Source organism: Schistocerca serialis, chromosome 2, assembly GCF_023864345.2.
Source record: "Schistocerca serialis cubense isolate TAMUIC-IGC-003099 chromosome 2, iqSchSeri2.2, whole genome shotgun sequence".
Lineage (NCBI taxonomy): Eukaryota > Metazoa > Arthropoda > Insecta > Orthoptera > Acrididae > Schistocerca > Schistocerca serialis.
The window spans coordinates 382,150,430-382,175,550 of NC_064639.1; the positions used below are offsets into that span (position 1 = coordinate 382,150,430).

General features: G+C 42.6%; 1 protein-coding gene across 1 annotated transcript in view; it reads left to right on the forward strand.

Moving 5' to 3' along the window:
- Window positions 1–21,647: 21,647 nt before the first annotated feature.
- The window catches only part of LOC126456009 (T-box transcription factor TBX20-like), a 195,555-nt gene continuing 192,081 nt past the window's right edge, over window positions 21,648–25,121 (forward strand). The window contains exon 1 of the mRNA XM_050091765.1: window positions 21,648–21,820. Within this exon, the coding sequence (XP_049947722.1) occupies window positions 21,798–21,820 (23 nt within the window). The 5' untranslated portion in view covers window positions 21,648–21,797. The remainder of the gene's footprint in view (window positions 21,821–25,121) is intronic.

The window sequence follows — 25,121 nt, forward strand, 5'->3', positions numbered from 1 at the left end:
CCGTTCCATTCTCGTATAACGTGCGGGAAGAATGAACACCTAAATCTGAACACCTAAATCTTTCTGTGTAAGCTGTAATTTATCTTATTTTATTACGGCTTCAATAAAATATTTTCGCATTCAGAGGAGAAAGCTGGTGACTGAAATTTCGTGAAAAGATCTCGCCGCAACGGGAACTCATTTGTTTTACTGATTTTCGCCCCAACTCACGTATCATATTGAAACGTCCCCTTTGAACAATTCATATACGACTGTGCTTAAACTGACACACAATATTTTGTTAGCGCAACGCAATCTGACTTTCAAAATTCCCTACAAAAGAATGGCCCTGACTAACATTAAACTATACCTTTCACAAATCACTTACCTCACAAAAATCTTCGCTGCTCAAGCTACTGCAATACAGCGAGCGCCACTACTGCCAGCTAAATAAAAGATTCAAACTACTGAAGGCACTAACTACTGATAGGGATAGTTAGCAAATGAAAGATATTAATAGAGAACAAACAATGTATTTACCTTGATATCATCATATATAAATATAGCAGTTCATGACAAATTACAAATCTCCGCCATCTCTCTCCCCACATCCACCACTGCTGGCGGCTCACCTCCAACTGCGCAACGCTACGCGCTGTTCACATCCAGCTGCCTAACACTACAATGGCGAGTATTACAACAATGCAAAGCAGCCACAGACTGCACACAGCACAGCCAGTGATTTTCATACAGAGGTGGCGTTACCAATAAGAAATCCTAAACAGCCTACTTACATAAAGAAAACATAAACAGCCTACTTACAATATCTTTGACACTCTTCCCTTATTTCTCGATAATACAAAACGAACTGCCCTTCCTGGAAATTTTTCCTCCGTCAATCCATGATGTTATGGTTTTCCTACCACGCAGCAATGTAACTGAAACTGGACGTGGATACCAGTGAAGTACTCACCTAGTCGGATTCGGGAAACCGCCTATTGCACATCTACGCTGCAAGACTCACCGGCCATAATCCTTGCGGCGCAGTAGGTTCCCGGGCCGGTGCGCCTACTAGACCCGCTGCATCTTCCAAGCGTTCTGCCAATAAAATGCAGTCTTTCGTTCGCTTTCCCCACAGCATTCTCTGTGTGACCTATTAAATTTAAGTTGTTCGTAATTGTAATTCTTTGGAACTGACAGCATTTATAGTTGTGTGATCTATAGCGCTACTGAAATTTAACAGATTCCTTTTAGCACTCACGTGGATGACTTTTTCGTTATTTGGAGTCAATTACCACTTTTCGCACCATGCAGATATCTTAACTAAATCATTCTGCAATGCTTGTAGATCTTATGAGTTTACTAAACGGTAAATGACAGCCTTATGCGCAAACAATCTAAGAAGGCTGCTCAAACTGCCTCCTAAATCGTTTGTACAGAACAGGAACAGCAGACGGTTTTTAACGCTTCCTTCGGAAACTCCATATATTACTTCTGTTTTGCTTGATGACTTTTCGTTGGTTACTGCTGTGTCCTTTCTGACAGGAAATAACGTATCCAGTAGCACAACTGAAACAATACTTAATAAGCACGCAACTTGATTAGAAATTGCTTGTGAAGAACGGCGCTAAGAGCCTTTGGATATCTGGAAGTATGGAACCAGTCGGAGATCCCCTGTCGATAGTACTCGTTAATTCATGTGAATAAAGAGGCAGTTGTAGTTCGTAAAAACGATGTTTTCTGACTTCGTGCTGACTGTGTTTCAGTAGACTGTTTTCTTCGAAGTAATTGGCTGCAAGACTGAGTAAGAGATCCCTTACCATACTGTTGGGCAGTGCATTATTAATGAGTGCTGAAATCTAATTGACTTGATATATTGTAGGTAAACTCAAAGATGCACATAGATAGTGGTTTATTGTAATGATGATCCTGAAGGAATGAGGGAGGAGGACAAGCTAAACTTTCTCGTCAGGCGCACTCCTCACTTTGGAGTACAGAGAGGAGTACTGGAGGTGTCAGCCGTGGCACAGCCACAGCCGCTAGGTGCTGAGCGTCTTGCCACGGTCTCTCGGCTGTGTCCCGTCACGGGCTACGAGCGTGGAACCCGCTGACTTACGGACACGAATCACACTCCAGCCTGTATGCCCCTCACAGCCGATTCATCGCCTTCTCGCTCTTTCGCCAGGAGGCTGGTCCCTGAGTGAAATCGAAAGAAGAGAGGCGGGCCGATGGAAGAGGAGACGGAAGGAAAGAAAGGGGAAAGTGGCAGGAGCGGCGGCACCATTTCGTGTTCTATTTAGGGGGGCTGTTCCCGGCTTAGTGCTGCCGTCCGGCCAGATTACGTGATCAATACAGCGGCGGCGCCCTTCTGCCGGAGAACGGCCCCGCCGCCTCACAAGTCTCCAGATAACCAGATGGTTGCACCACCGCTGCACTGGTGGTTATAAAAACGTTTATGTCGTCTGTGTTCCCAAATCTGTGAGGAGCTACGCAGTATTGTGCCAGTTTTACAGAACGCTAGATGGCGTGTTCTGTGTTTCTTCATGCTATTGGCTAGTTTTGGGCGACCCAATATCTGAGAACTCGGTGTTTCCGAAAACTGATTAGAATAAGTATGACGACAGATGTCGAACGAATTTAGAGACTCGCTTCTAGGTTCGTAACAGGGCAGAATAGATTGTGCTGAAGTATGACAGAAATGCACGGGGAACTTAAATGGGAATTCTTGTAAGAAGACGTAGTTTTCACGAAAGCCTGTTGGATAAATTTAGAGAGCATCTATTTCAAGTACACTGTGTGATCACCTGCTGTCAGCAATCATCGTATATCTTGCGTAGTGAACGCGATCGTATGAGAGATTGGGGTGTGTACGGTGTAATATACGCAATTACTTGCCTCACGCTCAACATGCAAAATGGAATAGGACAGAAAAGTAGCTAACATTCCGTCAGTTCTCCCTTGTCAGTATCGTCCAGGCCTTTTGTGTCATTTAGTTAAACTAATGTCTGAATAAACTATCATCATACCAACTTTTTATAATGCTCTACCCATTCCTTCTCTCCTTGATATGCACACGGAAACTCTAAAACCTAGAAAGAGTAGGAAAGCTAATGTTTTAGATGGTGTTAGTATGGAACTGTGGAAAGATGGAGTGTTATCTTACATCTAAAGCTTTTTCACAGTTTTGATAAATAGTTGAGAAGTGAGAAGGTACCAAAAGACTGGCTAAAACCCAAAGCAGTATCAATATCTAAGAAAGGTGACAAAAATAACCGTAATGAGTAGAGAAGTATAAGTCCCTGGATTCAATCTATAAATTATATGCCAAAATTCTGAAGGCAAGACTAAATAATATCATGGAAAAACAAATATATCCGAAGAACAATCAGGTTTTAGAAATGGACGATCAGCTACTGATAATGTTTTTATACTACAACAAGTTAGAGAAGAAATCAACAGGGAAGCTCAACTTGCTTTCACAGGTATTTAAGAGACATTTGAAAATCTGAACAGAGAAGTGCTATTGAATGTAATGGCTGAATTCTGTTATCCATATCATCTCATAAATGCTGCTAACAGTTAATACACAAACACCTAATTTGTTAGATATATGGGAAACATAATCACAAAGCCGCTGAACACAAACCTAGGTTTAAGACAAGGAAGCTGTATTTCCCCGACACTCTTTACTAAATATATACATCAAGTGATCAGTAAATGGAAAATGATGACTAGGTGGAGTAGTCTGAGATCGTGATACTAGACTAAATGCGATGCTGTGTGCAGGTGACCTAACATTGCCTGCAGATAATGAAGATGACCTTCAGATGCCAGTCTAGAAGCTGCTGCAGATGACCGCAGAATTCAACCTAAAATTGTCTTTTGATACGACGAAAGTTTTGTTATTTCAGGGCATACAACCAGTAAAATCAAAAGTACTCTTCATGAATGGAATTATGGAGAAAGTTAAACAGTTTAAATATTATAGGATGCGACATCACAAATGAATACAACGATGATGTGCACCAAAAATTAAATAAATTTGCTTTCATGTGTCGCACGACAGTAAAAAATATAAAGAATAAAGGTAGCAAAGAAACCCAGCTGAAGTTTTATAAAACCATAGCAATACCAATCCGTACTTATGGAAATGATGCAAGGGTGACAAGAAGACATCAAGAAAGTAAAATAAAGGCTCAAAAAGTTGGGTTTCTAAGAAGAGTGAAGGCATGCACAAGACCTCCAAAATAAATGAGGATATAAGGATTTAGGAACATATAACCCAAACATAAAATAAAACTTTTTGTTTCACGTTTTGGCAGTCGAGACACGAAAACGAGAATACTTGTTGGCTGTTCTCGCAAAAGTTCTCGGTTCTCGGATGCGTATCTATTTCTGTCTGTTTCCAGGTTCTTCTTACTAAACGAATTCGGAAAATAACTTTCACGTGTTCATCTGCAACATTGAAAGATGTACTTAAAATAACAATGCTGGTTTGGCTTGCACACATTTCACAATAAACGAAAGAATCAGTTTTTTTCTTTTTCTTTTTTTTTTTTTTTTTACCAAATAGTATCCTTAAAATCTCTTGAGAAAGACAGCATAGCTAAGAAGTCGTGCTAATCCAAAAACTGTGGCGTTTTTGTTTACACACATAAAATAGTCATCTGAAAAACTAGCTTTGAAAAAGGCTGCAATTTTCCTTTATTTAGATAAAACTATTTTCCTTTGAAGCACACCAGATGAAATGAAGTCGCACATTATGCACGCAGGCTCGCTAAATAGACACCCGAGGACCTCAGTTTCTTTTACTGCCCGAGGATACAGTTCTCCAGTCCCTGAAATTACAGCTTCTATCTATCATCGAAGTGACTTAGCTGCAGAAGAGAACCATGCATTACTTTCCGATATGGCGTACCTAAAAACGAGGAACACAGACTTCTTGGGTCCATGGTTACTGGCAGGGCTTGATCTGTAAAAAAGAAGGTTCCGGTACTGTGGGCTTCCGGGGGAGGGGGGGGAGGGGATGTTTTTTGAGGTTTTTGGCTCCTTAAACATTATTTTAATGCTTTTCCTGATTATTTTGACAGTGTGAATTTGTACTTGTAAAAATAAAACTGCAATATGCATCAACAATCTTTTATCAGTATTGGTTAAAAGCTGTTTCTCAATTTACGATTTGCTACAAAAATAAATTACTGTAAGGTGAACACACGTAAATTAAAACTATAAAGGGGGAAAAATGTAAATGTTTTTACTTTTAGTTTATAAAACTGCCCCAAGCTTTGAAAGGTTTTCGTTGCACGTCCCTCTTGTCTCTGTATGCTTGCTGTTGGTGTCCATAGCAGAGTGCCGTCCACGAAGCAGCCAGAATTCCATTTATTTTCAAAGGTCAAAACGAGTCACTGGTGGGCCATTCAGCTTCGGAAAAGTAGTGAAGAAACAGTCTTTGTTAACAGAGGCCCTCTACTGTGAGTAATAGATTAATTTGGGAAAACTCTCTTTCACGTTCACTAGATGGCACTAGAATTATCTTGATGGTATTTGTCAACGGAAACTAATTTGTGGGATACTTTGTTTTGTTTCCACAATTCCCGCTAAAGGTCTCACAGCTGTCAAGACATAATCACGAAATGCTTTAATCTTACCTCGTTTGTTCAACTGCAAGCGAACAGAAAGTGACTCAGCACCGTTTTACCATAACGTTCTGTCGTACTACATCTCAAAACCTGCGGTTCTGATTTTTATGCCGGCCGGTATGGTCGAGCGGTTCTAGGCGCTTCAGTCTGGAACCGCGAGACCGCTACGGTCGCAGGTTCCAATCCTGCCTCGGACATGGATGTGTGTGTTGTCCTTGGGTTAGTTAAGTTTAAGTAGTTCTAAGTTCCAGGGGACTGATGACCTCAGATGTTAAGCCCCATAGTGCTCAGAGCTATTTGAACCATTTGATTTTCATTCGTCAGCGGTACAGTCCGTGCAGTCACAATTCAAGCATTGGTCGCTGGTAAATCCAACATGCATCGCTCACATTTAACGAATAGACTTCAGTCAGTCGGGCTATAACTGCAGCTGAACATCTTACGTAAACAAGTGCGTTACCTCGTAACAGCTTGACAGAAAGTATACCAAGTTTGTCTCTAAAATAATTCGCCACTCTCTGAAAATTTTCAGTTACAAGCACAAATTTATATTCGTAACTGTATAATTAGAAAATTGGCGCCACTTTAAACACATTCCACTAGTTTATATTTATTTGGTGACGAGCATTCCAATGTTGTCCCGTTGGTGTATACCGTAAGATATCGGGTGCCTTAAATTAGTTCCTCAAACAAGTCGTGAAACTAGTTAACAGAATCGTGGTTCCTGTTTGTAACTGATTCTTCAACAAAATGGTGCCACTAAAAACACACTTAGCTGTTTTATCACTCATTTATGAGCATAACAATATTTTACACCCCCCATCGCTTAAGTCAGAATATTTTTGAGTTTACTGTAAGTCATTATAATATGTTGCTTCTGTTAATGGATGAAAGTACCTGAGTCTACTCTATCTATATCCGAATCCCGCTCTAGCTACTGCCGGATTTGGGTGCTGACGAGTCCTCTCCATTTGGCTCGGTCCTCCCACCACTTTTCTTCCTCCACTTGCTGCCAGGTCACACCTCTCCTTTCTACAGATATCCTCACTCCCATTTTCCACCGTGTTCTTAGGTGCCCTCTCGGTCTTTTCCCATCCATCTTTAGTTCTTCCACAATTTTGGGGAGTCTCTGCCCATGCATCCTCTTAATATGCCCATGCCATCGTAATCTCTTTTTTTCAATTTCTTCTCTCATACTGTCTTGTTTAAGGTCCTTTCTAATCTCTACATTCCTTACTCTGTCCATTTTTGTTTTTCCCTCAACTGCTCTGAGAAATTTCATTTCCCTTGCTTGCAGTCTGCTCCAGTGCCTTTCTTGAAGATGGGAACAATGTCTCCTGTTCTCCAATCGTCAGGTATTGTACTATTTCTCCACACGCTTGATAGTACTCTATACATTCACTGCATTCCCACTGGACCTGCTGCTCTTATCATGTCCACTGATACTTCATCAGGTCCTGGGGCTTTCCCCCCATTCAACTTCTTCACAGCTTTTTCCATTTCTTCCCGTGTAATTTATCCTAATTCTGCTTCCCAACTTCTCTCAATTTCTCCGTTATTTGTTGTTTCCTCATGTACCTGCGCCTCAGCGTTTAACAGCTTCTTTTAAGAAGCCTGAGGTTACTAATACCTGTAAAATTAGCGTAACTTAAATGAACGAATAATTTGACGCGACCGACCGACCAATGATTCTGCGAAACGTAGATATAGCAAATTCTGCAATTGTTCCCACAAATCACTTTAAACACTGTCACACAATGTTGTCCCTTAATTACCTGTGGAATAAACTACCAGTAACTTTGCTCCATTTATATTCCACAAGGAAGCCGAGCTCTGGTATTGGCTGCTCTTCCTAGGCAATAATCTTGTAAAAAGTGTTGTACAACAACGCGGTGCCGGTCTGTTCATCAAACCCTAACAGATCGTACGGAAGATGGCATGCAAACTTCCCTAAGCCTCCTACACAGTGAAATCTTAGGTGAGGGCTGTGACATTGTGTCCCTAGATGTCCACGTAACATGGAAAGCTTCCCACGCATTGAAATTTCCCATCTGTCTACGAAAGACAGCCAACGAAACATGCAGCGACTTAGGAAATTTCGTTCCGCGGTGTCCGACGTTTCGGGCTGTCCACGTGAGTTCGTCATCAGGGAGAAGAACGGTCCGCCCGCTGCAGCATACGGCGTGCGTGACGGCCGGCTCTGTGTCTCAATTCCCGCCGACCGCCGGCGCTCGCTCGCAGCGCAGGTACAGGATACACGGAACGTGGCTCACTTTATCAGAATTAACCGGTCACACGCCACTCTGTTGCCACAGAATTTGGCGTTTCGCCGCGCAATACTTTGTGATTACAGCGCATAACTCTTTAGCGCGAACAGATACCAGGGCAGTTATATGGTTCGGGCGAACTTAACACCGCATTTTATTGTGGGTTTTAGGAACTTTAAATAGGAATCTATTCAGTGCGGGGTTTACGTGTCACGTGGTGGAGCAGGCGGTCGGGAGTTTGCGTCACGCTAGCACAGAGGGGGGAAAAATGTGAGAGCAAGTTACTAGCGACATTTATTGCCGTGTGCCTTTCCTTGTGAGTCTTATGCTTAGCTGCTTTTATTTCATTTTTTTTAAAGCGCGACAATGTTATTTAGTTGCCATCGGTATCACTTTTCCAGTTGTGGCCCCTAAATGAATCGTCATCTGCAGATATGCTGTCTTCTTTGCCTCTTCAAGACGAGGATTATTTTTAGTGTATAACGTAGAGGCAAATACTGAGGTCTTTGAGGATGTATTACTCTCGGATGCACGGTATTACCGAGAAAGGATATAGTGATGGCTTTGTCTATCGAACCTAGGCAGAGGTAATATAAAAATTCTGTCTCATGGGACTATCGAGTGGGAGAAACAACCTAACGGCAAAAAGTTTCTTCCTTCGCGTGCATTGGTAACTTCCAGTGATTTGGAATTAAGCTCTGAGCACAGATTCAGACTCTGCCAAAGGACCTTTGAATCAGAATTATTGACGAAATACATGACGAAAGTAATAGGAATTGGCTAAATGTGTGGAACATGTGGACTATGCAAATGACCGAGTTATTGGTGTAAGGCTGCAAGGAACACAAAAAGATTTATTGATCGTCCAACTTCAGAACATGATGACCAAATTGTAGAGGAAACGTACACTGGAATAGACAGAATAATGGACGAAAATAAAAAATGCTGCAAAATAGTAATGGGAGACTGTAACGCCATTGTGGGAAAAGGGAAAGAGGGAAACATACTAGACAGTCATCGTCTTGGAAAGAGAAATGATAGAGGTGAATAGCTAATTGACTTCTGCTTGGAAAGGCAGCTGATAGTGGCAAATACATGCTTCAAGAATCACAAGAGGAGGCTTTACACTTGGAAATTACCAGGGGATAAATACAGAAACCAAATGGATTTTGTATTGGTAAAAGAAAGATACAGGAATGGAATCAAATAGGTGCACACATTACCCGGTGCAGACATTAATAGCGCCCACAACTTACTCATGGCAGAAATAGAAATAAGAACGGAAAAACCGAAAAAGGGAACCATGGGGAAGAAGTGGGATGTAGAGAAGATAAGATCCAACAAAGAACAAATTACAGAAATGCTGTCACTTGAGTTTCTAAACACATTACGAAACAAAGAACCACCTGATAATGTCAACGAGTACTGAAATATGCTGAAAGCAGGACAGCAAAATATAGGATATGTAAAAGGGAAAAGGGCAAAAAAACCGTGGGTCACATAAGAAATGATTTCCAAGATGGAGTAGACAAAAATTTTAAAAACAAGAACACTAAAGATGCAAGAAAGGTGTACCGAATGTTGAATAATGAACTGCGAAGAGAAACAGCAGGCTAGGAAAAAATGGCTAAAAGAGGAATGTGATGAAATTGAAGAACTAGACAGGAAGGGAAGATACGACTTCCCATAAACCGAGTAAAGACGGTAAAGACGAAGCAGGAAGTGCTACTATGGACATTTTGAGTAAAGACCAAGAGGTAGTGTAGAAAGATCGTGACGATGTCCTCCAGAGATGGGAAGAATATCTAAAAGAGCTATATGACACAGATCGGAAACCAGAAACTCTGGAACTTGGAACACTTAACAGTGTAAATGATGACGAGAAAGGACCAACCATCATAATGGAAGAAATAAAGTCTGCCATAGCTGCAATGGAAAATGGTAAAGCAGTAGGTACAGATACGATACCGGGAGAAATATTAAAATGCTTGAACCAAGATGGAATAAGAGAAATATTGAGGTCATGTAATAAAATATATGACAGTGGTGAACAGTCTGAGGACTTCCTGACAACAGTAATGATTCCATTACCGAAAAAAATAAGGAACCAAGAAATGCAGTGAGCACAGGACAATTAGCTTCATTTCACATGCAGCCCGAGTGATGTTAAGAATAATTAATAAGAGACTTGAAAAAGTAATTGAGGAGAATCTTGCCGAGGAGCAGTTTGGCTTCAGACGGAATACGGGCACCAGAGATGCAATAGGGCTCCTACGAAACTTGGGAGATAGGTTTATTGAAAACGGAAGAGACCTCTAGATGTGCTTCATCGATCTAGAAAAGGCATTTGACAATGTGGCTTGGGACAAGCTGGCGACTACAATGAGGGAAACAGAGTGGACTGGTAAACCAGAAGACTTGTAAACTCATTATGTCTGAATCAAAAAGCCTCATTTCAAGTGAGAGGAGAAAGTACAAACTGGATCGGACTAGGAAAAGAAGTAAGACAATATGACGTCTATCAACTACCTTTTTCAACCTCTGCTTGGAAAATGTGATGGACCAATGCTCATTAGATGACAAAGGAGTAGAAATTGTAGGAAGAAGAGTAGGATGTTTGAGGTTTGCTGGTGACATGGTCCTTCTAGCCACAGGAGAAAAAGGAATACAGGGTTTAGTGAACACCATTGAAGTTAACGACAAAAATTATGGAATTAAAATTAACACAAAGGAAACAAAAGTATTGGCACTAGGAGGAAATAAAGAAATAAGAATTATGCTGAATGGAGGAATATTAAAACAGGAGCAAAATTTAAGTATCTTGGAAGCAGGATAGACACCGACTGAAAGGGCAGCACAGAAATTAAAACAAGGATAGGAATGGCAAAAAGAGGCATTTTATAAGAAAAGGAGAATTTTCTGCAGCAGTCTGGACAGAGAACTGAGGAAAAGACTCATAAAATGTTTTGTATGGAGTGTTCTTCTGTATGGCGCTGAAACATGGACTTTGAGGAAGAAAGACAGAGCAAGGCTGGAGGCTTTTGAGATGTGGACATGGCGGAGGATAGAAAGAATAAATTGGAAGGACAGCGTAAAAAATGAAGAGGTACTGAGAAGAGTGGGAGAGAAAAGACAGTTACTAGATGTAAGAAAAGGAAGAAAAGAAATTGCATTCTGCATATATTAAGAAAGAATGACGGACTGATAAAAACAGCTTAAGAAGATTATGTAGAAGGGAAAAGGAAGCGAAGAAGGAAGAGATTCCATATACTGGATAACGTGATGTACGGTACAACATACAGCAGCCTTAAGAAGGAAGTAATGCATCGCAATAAATGGAGAGGGAAAGGACCTGCTAATATAGCAGAAAACTGATTATGATGATGATGACATGACGAAACTACAAAAGATCAAATAAAAATGACTGCACAGCCTTTTTTTCTTTTTTAAAAAAATTTCAGTTCACCAGTTTCAACGAATTAATACATCATTTTCAGAATTTTGATACAAACTTAACTGATAGGTAGTCGACGTCAAGTAAAGGTCGGACGTCCTTCGTTAAAGAACTATAAACTATGTTATACAATATACGCAATAAGTACGTAATACGTGCTGTGAACAGTAATAAACACCGCACGTATCGTATACTTTTTGCGTGTGACACAGTTTATTACTCTTTAACATTGGCTTACCTGTTCCTTAAGCGCGTATCACACTTCATATGACAGATTAATTTGTTGAAACAGGTAAAGTGGAGAAGTGGAGCTGATTTTTATTTTCGTGAAAAGATTCTCCCAGTAATGGATGTACACTCCACGATCTCTTTGTTGGCTATATTGCATTCCTTGATACTGGCCATCCAAAAAAAAGTTATCATTCTTTTGCGTTCGCTCTCTGGTAATTCTCGTATAGTGGTTAGGTGTCAGCCACCTCACGACACACGCTGAAATGCCTGTCCAGAACTAGCAACGTATTCCCTCTTTGCATACCGTTCACCAATTGACTATGTATGTACAGTTGTGCTATAACATTTGGCAATTTCACTGACTCCCAAGCGTTAGTTAAGGGAAAGTCACTGATGTACGAAAAGTTACGGACATATTATCCGCGATGTACCATCCGAGCAGGTAGTACTATGGTTTTGCATTAGGGAAGTACAGGCTGCGAATCCACATCCAAGCAGATACAAGCCGAGATGGTTCCTCTAAAGAGGAGCTGATTTACTTCCCCATCTTTATGCATTCTGAGGATGTATTATATCAGCTCGTTGTTAAAAGGACGCGAAACCCCCACCCTTGGTTTGCAGCCGAGGATATGCAAGGCGAACATCGCATAACAGTTGTCCTTCTCATTGCGTAACAGTACCATGAAACAAAGGAATGTAATTAGTCGGTAGCAAAGAGTACCGCTTATTCTTACATACATGGAGAACACGCCAAAACTTAGACAAGGCATTCGCGAAGCGCTTCGTCGCTACGGGCCCTCTAGTACGAGGTGCATTCAAGTTCTAAGGCCTCTGATTTTTTTTCTCCGGACTGGAAAGAGATAGAAACATGCACATTGTTTTAAAATGAAGCCGCGTTCATTGTCAATACGTCCCAGAGATGGCAGCACCGCACGGCAGATGGAATTTTACCGTCAGCGGCGAGAATGAGAACTGTTTTAAATACTTAAAATGGCGACGTTTTCCTTACTTGAGCAGCATGCAATCATTCGTTTTCTGAATTTGCGTGGTGTGAAACCAATTGAAATTCATTAACAGTTGAAGGAGACATGTGGTGATGGAGTTATGGATGTGTTAAAAGTGCATTCGTGGGTGCAACAGTTTAATGAAGGCAGAACATCGTGTGACAACAAACTGAAACAACCTCGGGCTCGCACAAGCCGGTCTGATGACATGATCGAGAAAGTGGAGAGAATTGTTTTGGGAGATCGCCGAATGACTGTTGAACAGATCGCCTCCAGAGTTGGCATTTCTGTGGGATCTGTGCACACAATCCTGCATGACGACCTGAAAATGCGAAAAGTGTCATCCAGGTGGGTGTCACAAATGCTGACGGACGACCACATGGCCGCCCGTGTGGCATGTTGCCAAGCAATGTTGACGCGCAACGACAGCATGAATGGGACTTTCTTTTCGCCGGTTGTGACAATGGATGAGACGTGGATGCCATTTTTCAATCCAGAAACAAAGCGCCAGTCAGCTCAATGGAAGCACACAGATTCACCGCCACCAAAAAAATTTCGCGTAACTACCAGTGCTGAAAAAATGATGGTGTCCATGTTCTGGGACAGCAAGGGCGTAATCCTTCCCCGTTGCGTTCCAAAGGGCACTACGGTAACAGGTGCCTCCTACAAAAATGTTTTGTAGAACAAATTCCTTCCTGCACTGCAACAAAAACGTCTGGGAAGGGCTGCGCGTGTGCTGTTTCACCAAGACAACGCACCCGCACATCGAGCTAACGTTACGCAACAGTTTCTTCGTGATAACAACTTTGAAGTGATTCCTCATGCTCCCTACTCACCTGACCTGGCTCCTAGTGACTTTTGCCTTTTTCCGACAATGAAAGACACTCTCCGTGGCCGCACATTCACCAGCCGTGCTGCTATTGCCTTAGCGATTTTCCAGTAGTCAAAACAGACTCCTAAAGAAGCCTTCGCCGCTGCCATGGAATCATGGCGTCAGCGTTGTGCAAAATGTGTACGTCTGCAGGGCGATTACGTCGAGAAGTAACGCCAGTTTCATCGATTTCGGGTGAGTAGTTAATTAGAAAAAAAATCGGAGGCCTTAGAACCTGAATGCACCTCGTAGGAGGGAGAGAGGAATGCGTACACCGCCTGCCATCCTGGTAGCGATCGGAAGTGGAGCGGAAACTGACGTTTAGTCGTCATTTTATAGCGTCTAACGTAGGAAACAGTACCAATATAGATACACTTTACATTGAAAGATTGCTATCGTTTAGCTTGATATGCAGTGACTGTGAGCATCTATGTAAGTTTCTGAACTACTGTTTCACACGCTTGTCCTTTGTTCGCTAGCAGCTTTTTCTCTGCTTCTCAGACAATGGCGGATAATGCGACAAAATTGCAGTTCTGAGGAACACGCAACACGTAGTCGCTGAATTTTAGCTTGTGTCGGTATCTTGCGTTTCAGCTTCGGTAACGAGATCAAAAACTTATCGCTGTTGATTGCTTGTTATTAAATCACTGGTAGGTAATTTCTTAAAATCATGAAATAATAAAGCTCTTCAACCCATTTGCCACCATATCTGAGCGTAATTGCTTATATAACATGTAACAGCGGAGGAATTCCAGAGTTCTGTCAAATACAGGATGTTTCGAAATAAACATACCAGTTTTAAGGCGTTGTACCATTTATTACGTTCAACTTACAATTTTAAATAATACACCAAATGAAAGAGCAACTCGAACAGTTTTGTTCGTATACCTTTGCCCATTGGGAAGAGTGTGGAATGACGAAGAGTGAGGTGAAAAACGTGTTGAACGAGCGCGAGTCTTTAACTCTTAGCCCCAAGAAATATCCCCGCGGAAAGTTTATCGGCCTTTCTTTAGCGGTGAATCAACTATAACTGATGTTTCTTATCTTGATATTCTACAGCTATGGCCCGTACCTCAATGGGAAGAAGCTGAACAACACGTCTTTATTTGGGAGCAAGATGGTGCACGCCTCACTGGCATAACTCAATACGCGACTGGTTAAACGACGTTGTATCCGACCGGTGGACTGGGCGCAAGGGGCCGGTTGACACAGCATTTTATGCATGGTCTCCACGTCCACTCACGATCTGACGCGATCATGTGTTTGTGCCTCCGATACCAGCTGATGTATCCGACTTTAGAAACAGTGTTATTGCAACAGTTACTCCTGACACATTGATCAAGGTATCGGAGCAGTTCGCCTGTCTGTTCGATGTGTGATCGGTTTTCACACTGAATAATTGTACGAAAACCTGTTTGTGTTTCTCTTTCAAGTTCAAATGGCTCTAACCACTATGGGACTCAACATCTGAGGTCATCAGTCCCCTAGACTTAGAACTACTTAAACCTAACTAACCTAAGGAAATCACACACCTCTATGCCCGAGGCAGGATTCGAACCTGCGACCGTAGCAGCAGCAGCGGTTCCGGACTGAAGCGCCTAGAACTGCTCGGCCACAGCGACCGGCTTTCTCTGGTATTTGGTGTATTATTTATAATTGTAAGGTGAATGTAGTATGTGCTACAAAGCCTTAAAACCTGCATATTCATTTTGAAACACCATGTATTTTTGTTTTCAATATTTTTCCACTGCTGACAAAAACTGGAAAATATTCCAGGTCATACATTTTGGTGGGAAAGAGTCAAGTTTTTATTTCTGATTGTGAATTTTTTTTTCGTCGTCACATAAGAGTGTGAGAAATGAGTCTGTTTGAAAAGGATCTTAGCGAGTCATGCTCTTTGAGAAGTTCATCGCACCTTCCCCGACTGGAACAACTATTTTCAAGCCATAGGAAATTAAGTAATATCCCCTTTCCGGCAACAGTTACCACAAATTTACGTAGGACCTCAGTCCTGAGTAGAAGTGATTAATCTGATCCCTGAAGACGACGAACAGCTGTGAAACCTGGAGTATATTTCTCAATCCTTATTTTTTTTTGCAGTAGTGGTCATACGCATTGAACACCAGATTGAACGAAACAGGGAAGAGGATCATACCAACGAATATTCCTTACTGTTCTCAGTGGATGTTTTTTCTTTCTTTCTTTTTCTTTGTTTTTTTCTTTTTTTTTTTTTTTTTTATTCATGTACCGTGTACGCACTCGTAAGCTGCCATCCGCGAGAAGTGCTCACTTTCATTCTTCCCTTTTACTCACTTAACAACTATTTCTCCAAGTGAGTAATTGATGTAGATGTCTTCAGATTATTCATACTGTGCAAAGCACACTAATAAGCTCTTTTGGGACACGACCTAGGTTCCTAATCACAAGTAAAAACTAGCTACACTATGCATCAACTCTTGCCATTGGGCCAAACCTCATTAATATTGTCACAGTAGTGTCAGTCTTGACCAGTTTCGTCAAGTATGGCACCGTAGCCGTACATTTTTAAAGGACATTTTGAAGTTTTTCACCTCGGCTGTTTTTCGAAAGTATTCAGTTTATTACATCTTGCACGACTGGCCAATTTCGTCCTTACAGGACGTTTTAATACGCAGTAGGTGTACAATTACCCTATTACTAAACGGCGGTGTAGTCGATCTGAAAGCCGCTTATTAACAGGATAATTATACAATACGTCGACACATACTGCATTTTAAAATGGCCTGTAAAGCGGAAATTGTTCAATCGTGCGAGGTGGGAAACTAAAAATGATTTTTAGCTGTCTTGTTCTGGAAAGCTGACTCTTTGCAAGATTGTCAGTAGCAGCTTGGTGCCTGCGGTTACAAAAGCAGTAATGGGTTGTAGTGCTGCCTAATAATGACTAAGCCGGACGAGGGTAGGTTAGAAAATCAGTATGACATTCATAATATAAGCAGTGCTCTAAAGCGCATAAATCTTGTCAGTCATATTGCTAGTCAGCGAATTTCTTTTGTCGATGGGCGACCGCTAGTAAGATTGTGCCATCACTAGTATCAGAACTTAAACGGATAAACATGTATGGTTGTAGAAGCTAGACGTTCCAGTAAAAGTGAGTGCGCCAACGAGCCGTTTACGAGATAATTCTGACATTCTGACTTTAGTGTGAAATACTGTGTTAGTACAAATGTACTTGTAGGGCAACTTCTAGATTAAGTCATCATCAAACTGGGCTCAAATATCACCCATTACCTACCTCAACAATAAGTAAAATACTACTTCAGTACGTTACATACTCCAATCTTCTAAACACTCGAACTTCTTGAAGAACGTGAACGCGTGTCGCCCTCATAATTAAACACAATGCTGCACTCTTACTGCAATGACTTACGAACTCTTTCAAACACCCACATATCATCTTCTATATATTCACAAGACTGTAAAGTACGCTGCTCTCGTTCTGCAGCCGTATCAACGAGAATGCCCCCATCTTTCAGGTGACCCGCAGACGGAAATGCGCAGGACTGACGGCAGGGGATTGTAAGTAGGCTGTTTTGGTTTTTATGTTGGTAACGCCACGTAGCGCTCTGTATGAAAATCACAGACTGTGCTGTGTGAAGTCTGTGGCTGATTTGCATTGTTGGAATATTTGCTATTGTAGTGGGGCAGTTGGATGTGAACAGCGCGTAGCGTTGCGCAGTTCGAGGTTAGCCGCCAGCAGTGGTGGATGTGGGGGGAGAGATGGCAGAATTTTGAGAGCGGACGATCTGGACGTGTGTCCATCAGAGAGAGAAATTTTTTAGATTGGATGTCATGAGCTGATAAATATATTATGACTTTTGAACACTATTAAGGTAAATACATTGTTTGTTCTCTATCAAAATCTTTCATTTGCTAACTATGTCCGCAGCTCGTGGTCGTGCGGTAGCGTTCTCGGTTCCCACGCCCGAGTTCCCGGGTTCGATTCCCGGCGGGGTCAGGGATTTTCTCTGCCTCGTGATGACTGGGTGTTGTGTGCTGTCCTTAGGTTAGTTAGGTTTAAGTAGTTCTAAGTTCTAGGGGACTGATGACCATAGATGTTAAGTCCCATAGTGCTCAAAACCATTTTTTTGCTAACTATGCCTATCAGTAGTTAGTGCCTTTAGTAGTTAGAATCTTTTATTTAACTGGCAATATTGGCGCCCGCTATATTCCAGTAGTTCGAGAAACGAAGATTTTTGTGAGGTAATTGATTCGTGAAAGGTATAGGTTATTGTTAGTCAGGGCTATTCTTTTGTAGGGATTATTGAAAGTCAGATTGCGTTGCGCTAAAAATATTATGTGTCAGTTTAGTGATGATCAGAATAAGTAAAGAGAGAAATGTCTGAGTACGTTCAGTTTTGCTCAGCTTTTTGAAAATCAAATAACGTAAGGGGTTTACCAGCACAGTAATTCATTTATTTTTCTAAGGGGACGTTTCAGGATATTAGCGGCCAAGTCACAGACCTTCCACAGCCTTTGATCTTGGACCGTACTGCTGCGTTACGTGTTGTCTCAAATCAATAGTAAAATGTACCTTTGCACAACATGCATCTAACACAGACCTCAATCATAGGCCATGGGTGAAATATGAATTCATTACATGGGGTCATAAGTGCAGAATTTACCCTGACCTTTTCTTCCAACCTCCGATAGGCCATTAACAAATGACAAGCGTATATAAAAATTTATTTTGTTAATATTGTTACGGTTACTTTTCTAGATAATAATCGAGACGACTAAGGCATTTGTCGTATCTGTGGACAAGTCTTCCAATACTTCCTTCATAAAATGTTGCTACCAATGAACTGAAACTTGTCTTGAGGCTCTTCGATTGTTTGGAAGTTGTGTAAATTTACAACTTTTGCGGAGAGCCATTGAAAACAAAAAAAGATGCACGCTAGCTTTTGGAATTGTTCTGATCCATGACAGCACCCGTTCTCACAACGCAGGTGCAACCTAACGTGTCCTTGAGAAATTCCAGTGTGACATTTTCGGTCAACCGCCGCAAAGCCCAGCCTTAGAGCCAGGTAAATGCCAGATTTTCCCTGCACTGAAGAAGTGGCTAGAGTACCTCCATAACAAGTAAGAAAATAATTGTTTTCTATACACTTACCTTTTATTTATGGCTCGTTCAAATGGTTCAAATGGCTCTGAGCATTATGCGACTTAACGTCTGAGGTCATCAGACGCCTAGAACTTAGAACTAATTAAACCTAACTAACCTAAGGACACCACACACATCCATGCCCGAGGCAGGATTCGAACCTGTGACCGTAGCGATCCCTCGGCTCCAGACTGTAGCGCCTAGAACCGCACGGCCACTCCGGCCGGCTATGGCTTGTCGAAAGTTGGAAAACAAAAAGTCCACGCACATTTCAAATGCATTTGTATTAGCTATGATAAAGCTTCATACTGCAGTCAGTAGTACCTAATAACATTGGCAGTTATCTCGCCAGCAGTTAGTTTGTGATTCCACTTTTACTGGAATGTTTTTGCTACTACTACGTACGAGGCCTATTCGGAAGGGACTGATGACCTCGCAGTTTGGTCCCCCCTCCCCGCCCCCCTCTTTGAAACCACCCAACCAACCAGCCTATTCAGAAAGTAAGGTCCGATCGGGCGTGAAATGGAAATCACAGTGATCATCCGATGAAGCTTTGCACAATTTGTTGAGAAGTGTCTCTGGTATTCCCGTCGGTTGCGTCACGTGTTTTTTTTTCAGTTCTGAGAGCACAATGACCACGTAAAGATGCCTAGAAAATAGTGTCTCCCTCCAACTGTGAGGACCTGGTGAGAGATTTCGCCTGATGTCATGCAGCCTACATAACACAACTGTCATGCCTTTCCTTCTTGATGACAGTTCTCGGCCGCACTCTGCAGGGGCAATGAAGATCCTGCGGCGTTTTTGTTTGGGAAGTGTTTGATGACCCATAATACAGCCCGTAATTTGCTCACCCTGAGTTTCATCTCTGCTCACATAAACCGCTGGCTATGACGAAAACATTTTGGCACAGACAACGAGCTGAGACCAGCGTAAAGAATTGGCGGAAAGCCTTCTATGCCGAGGGTATTGGAAAGTTGGTACAACGCTACGACAGATGTATTAGTCGGAGCCGTGACTAGGAAGAGTTGCAGCTGGAAGGTGTAGCTAACTGTTGCAAATAAAACGATTTTGATTTTCACAGTGATTTCCATTTCGTGACCGATCAGAGCTTACTTCCCGAATAGCCCTCGTATATTCACTGAGGTGCGAAAAGTCATGGGACAGCGATATGCACATGCACAGAATCGCGTACACAAGGTGTAAGAGGGCAATACAAGGGCGGAGCTATCGTTTGTATTCAGCTGATTTATGTGGAAATGTTTCCGACGTCATGGCTGCACGACGGGAATTAACAGACTATGAACGCGTAATGGTGGTTGGAGCTAGACGCATGGGTCATTCCATTTCTGAAATCGTTAGAGAATTCAATATTTTGAGAAGCACAGTGTCAAGAGTGTGCTGAGAATACCACACTTCAGGAATTGTCTCTCACCACGGAACAACATAGTGGCCCACGTCCTGCACGCAACAATAGAGAGAGTGCTGGTTGTGTAGAGCTGTCAGTGTTGACAAACCAGCAACAGTGCGTGAAATAAGAGGATAAATCAATGTGGGATGTACTACGAACGTATCCGTTAGGACACCAAAGCGATATTTGGGGTTAATGGACTATGGCAGCAAACGTCGCGCGTCACGGTCTTTGCTAGCAGCACGAAATCCCCGTGACCAATCGGTTGGGCTCTAGACGGACAGAGAACCGTTGGCTCGGCAAATGAGTCCCAGTTTCAATTAATAAGAACTGATGGTAGCGTTCGAGTGTGGCGCACATCTCACGAAGCCATAGATCCAAGTTGCCAACAAAGTACTGCGCAGGCTGATGGTGGCTCCATAATAGTGTGGGCTGTGTTTACATGCAATGGACTGGGTTCTCTGCTCTAACTGAACCGATCGTTCAGTGTAAATGGTTATGTTCGGCTGCCTGGAGACCATCTGCAGCCATTGATGGACTTCATTTTCCGAAACAACGATGGTATTTTTATTTTATTTATTTATTTATTTATTTATTTTTTTTTTTTTTTTTTTTTTTTTTTGATGACAATGCGCCATGTCAGTAGGCCACAACTGTTCGCAAGTCGAGCGAATGATGTCGTCCTTCAGATCACCTGATATGATTCTCATCGAACATTCATGGGACATAATCAAGAGGTCAGTTCGTGCATAAAGTTCTGTACTGGCAGTACTTTCGCAGTTATCAACGGCTACAGAGGCAGCGAGGCTAAATATATCTTCGGATGCATTCAACTACTTGTTGAGTCCGTGCCACGTCAAGATGCTGATCTGTGCCGGGCAAAAGGAGGTACGACACAATATCAGGAGGTATTCCATGACTTTTGTCACCTCACTGCAATCACACTGTGTCACATTTCGCTATTAATTACCATACATCTTCTACAGGCACAGATGCTTAAAACTCACAAACTAAGCTAAACCGTAAATGCCGCTGGCTCCAGCCAATACTGCGATCACGCTTTACATGACTTCTCCACCACAGAAACCTGGATCAGGCATCTGTTTTTCGTTACCAAATTCAGGAAGAATAGACTTTGATGTGACAGAATGTGTCGTACAGTGTTCTTAAGTACATCGCTCGCTTATAGTCTTTTAAGTTATTCATTAAATGGGCATTAAGTATTTGAAGGTTTCCGCAGTGTGTTGGTCCAATAAAATCCTCTCCATCTACTAAATGTATCTTCCCGTGGGATTAGGAAGTGTAGGCGGAGAGCGGAGAATGTTTCTCGTAATATCGAGGACGTCTTCAGGGTTGACGCGGTTAGTTACCCGAGAAGATTAAGTTGAAATATTAAGCAATCATTTACTTCTTTAGTGGGGGTTCCTGTTTACGATTATTCCGACACGTTTGGCGCCGCTCTTGCCCGGAGTCTTGACGACGTGTCTCTCGCGTTGCAGAGAAGCTGGTGGAGACGACGACGACGCCGACGCCGACGCCATCGTCGGTGGGCAGCAGCGACGCGGAGGGCCGCGAGACGCCGCCAGAGATCTCGTCGTCGACGGCGGACGGCGGCGTGTGCACGCCCACCGGCAGCGGGGGCGGCGGCGGCGGGGGCGGCAGCGGCGGCAGCAAGAGCTCGTCGCCGCCGCCCACGCGCAACCCGCTGCTGCAGGAGCGCTGCAACAGCGAGGAGCTGCGGCACGTCGTCTGCCACCTCGAGACCAAGGAGCTCTGGGACAAGTTCAACGAGCTGGGCACCGAGATGATCATCACCAAGTCCGGCAGGTGAGCCAGCCTCTCACTTAACGCTGCTTGGCTGCAACGTTCTCTGACGTGCAACGTAACGTATCCATTTCGAACAAAATGACCTTTTCCTGGGAAACTACCATCGATTCCAGGAAAACCGACCAGACTTAATTCAGCTCGCGCTATTGATGCAAGCTTTCCAGACAGTTAACGATAGAGGCAATGATAATAATAATAATTTCACTTCGCTCAACGGCCTGATGTAAGTCTTTCAATTGTACACCACTTTAACGCCTTGCGTATCCCTAACCTATCACAATAATCCTACCAGGGAAACAGACATTGCAGTTTAATGTGGAATTCGAACTATGTATAGTTCGTGGAGAATCGTCACGTCATTGTGAGGTTAAGTGTAGATTAACGGCGGACTGAAAAATTTCTGTGTTTCGACCGGGATTCGATCTTACTTCACCACTAGACCACCAGACTCGACACAACAGAAGTAGCGAGGTGTGTTTGATGTATCTAGGCTCAGCAAAATTTCTTGGCAATTGCAGTTTGCGTGTTTTAGGTTGTGTCACAAGGAAGTGCGCTGCACAAGACGTAACAGACACTACTATTTGTGACTTCAGATCTCTCCCAATTGACGCGATTACCTCTGCTGAAGTGTTATCCGATAATCATGATAGTATGTTCTCATAAGTGAACAAAAAATCAGTGCAAGAATATATATCCTTGCCCTTCACAAAAATTCAAAAAAAAAAAATCAGTAGCCTTTGGTTGCATGATTTATGAATAGCAACTGGAGTCTTTAGGGTCATTTAAACAATGCCTGAAGATATGGAGCTAAGCGATCACTTAGGCTAAGTTGTATGTAGGGTAAGTGGTAGACTTCGGGTTATTCAGAGAAGACATATTCTGAGGAGGAGACTGCTTGCAACCCATGTACAGTCTACAGTGTGATATTAATGCAGTGTTTGAGATCTACATCATGTAGTACTAGTAGGAAACAGCGACCATATACAAAGTAGAGGAGCACAAATTCTTGCAGCGCTGTTTGCTCGTAGAACTAACAATGATAATAACGGGAACGCTAAATAATTTCATTTGGCAGATAAAAGAAGACGCCCAAAATAGGATGCAAATTGTTTGAATGAAACTACTAGGAGAAAAATTTGATTTTCTTGAAGCTCTCAGCCTCATTCGTCGGCTTCATGATGAACAGCCTGCCATTTAGTTATTGGGTTAATATTGTGATATTTCGACATCAAGTAAGATACTGCACGGAATTCGAATACTTTTAGATGAAAAATAGGGGTCATTATTAGTTTGCATTTGGTGCATGTTAGGTCATACAGTATGTATATAATATGTAGCTAACACATTAAATTTTTCTTAAAACTTGAGATTTATATCTGTTTCGAATGTCGAGAAAACGGATTGCATGTACCACACTCACTTCCAAACGTGCTCGCAAATGATAGAAGGAAACTGAAATACTCACATAATCTCTTATAAGTCGTAAAAGTTCGAGATATCGATACGAGTTTTTAGCAAATGATAGCATGCAAGGAGGATTGCCACATGTCTAGCTAGTGACACTCTCTTATTTATCGTGACATAAGAGTAGCTACAGATTTTTATCAATGAAATAATGTAATCATCTGAAGGGCCATAGTTAGTTGGTAGAATGAGAATTAGTATGGATTTGCAACAACATAAGTGAAGAAATTTCACATTTATTTTCATAGAGAGAATGATCTTTCCGTAAGCTACTGAGCTGACTTGTTCTCAGTTGTTTATTTAATAACGAGAGTAGACTGTCTCAGAATTCTGTCACACTTGCAACTACATTAGCGTCTTAGCAATATAAAATTGTGTACAACTCACTGTGTTTAGTCAAAGGAAGCTGAGTTTAGCATAAAGACAAGAGAAAGAAAAAAACTGTTTCTCAGTCAGGCTAAAATAAATCGCTCCTTCTGTTGCAGTTTCAGTGAAATCCTGTAACCGACTGTACCTTCTATAATATACAGATGTCTTGTCGAATTAGTGGTCGTCCTGGCACAACCTCGTAATATGATCATTTGGAGAGTCCCTAGCAGTAGCTTGGACGTTATGCGAAATAAGTGTTTCTGTGAAGGCTTCCGCGGTAGAACTACACGTCCTCTACCGTGCTGTGCCCCTCCGTAAGGGAATCCCCACTACTGTCGTTGTCCCCTTCCTACGGTGCCGCCTGCACCACTAGGGGCCAAGTAAATCTGTACATACTCTCCCAATATTAACTTCACAAACCGCAACACCATGAAGTCATCTGAGCTCGAACATACACCATTCGAACTCATTCCCATGCTAATGAAACATTCGATGTACTCTCTGAGCCATACTTTTGTGTATGACGTTGTCTGACGGCTCGTCACTCAATGAGGTTGGAATAACGCCGATCTTCCTTGTCACAAAGACAGAGCTGCTAGGCCACGACATGAGCTGTCTCCCTGAAACATTAATAAGGTAAAAGAAATCGGTATCACCTTCCTGTTTTGAGCATTGAGAGATTTCAGCCGCTGCACTTGAATATTTGTGCAGGGCCAAGGCTCGAACCTGGATGGCCTGCTTCTCTAGAACGCTTGCCTTAGCCGGCTCGACCTCCCGGACGCGCTTCACGTTCGACCGAAATTCCCAAGTGCTGCTCATCACTGATACTGTGACCCCACAGATTTTCCAGATTGCTTGCAGCCTAACTGCATTCCCTCAAGGGAATGACCGATGGTACGCATGCGTAATCAGATAGCCGTATGCTGGTCGAACCTTATCCGAGGTAGCTAAGACAACCGTTTTAGAGAAGAGGAGCATCCAGGTTCGAGTCCTGGTCCGATACAAATTTTCAAATGAAACTGATGAATTATTTAAAATGCTCGAATCAGCTATGTTATACCAATTTTTCTTCGATAATGATAGTAACACTGGACCCGCCAGGATAGCCGAGAGCGCTAACTCGCTGCTTCCTGGACTCGGGCAGGCGCGCCGGCCCCGGATCGAATCCGCCCGGCGGATTAACGACGACGGCCGGTGTGCCGGCCAGCCTGGATGTGGTTGTTAGGCGGTTTTCCACATCCTACTAGGTGAATACCGGGCTGGTCCCCACGTCCCACCTCAATTACACGACTCGCAGACATTTGAAATACATTCACACTATTTCACGATTTACACTAGATGCAGACAGGTGGGGTACACTCATTCCGTCCCGGGGAGTATGGGGTGGTGGCAGGAAGGGCATCCGGCCACCCCTTCAACATTAAACATGCCACATCCGTACTTAACCCTGCCGACCCTGCGCATAATG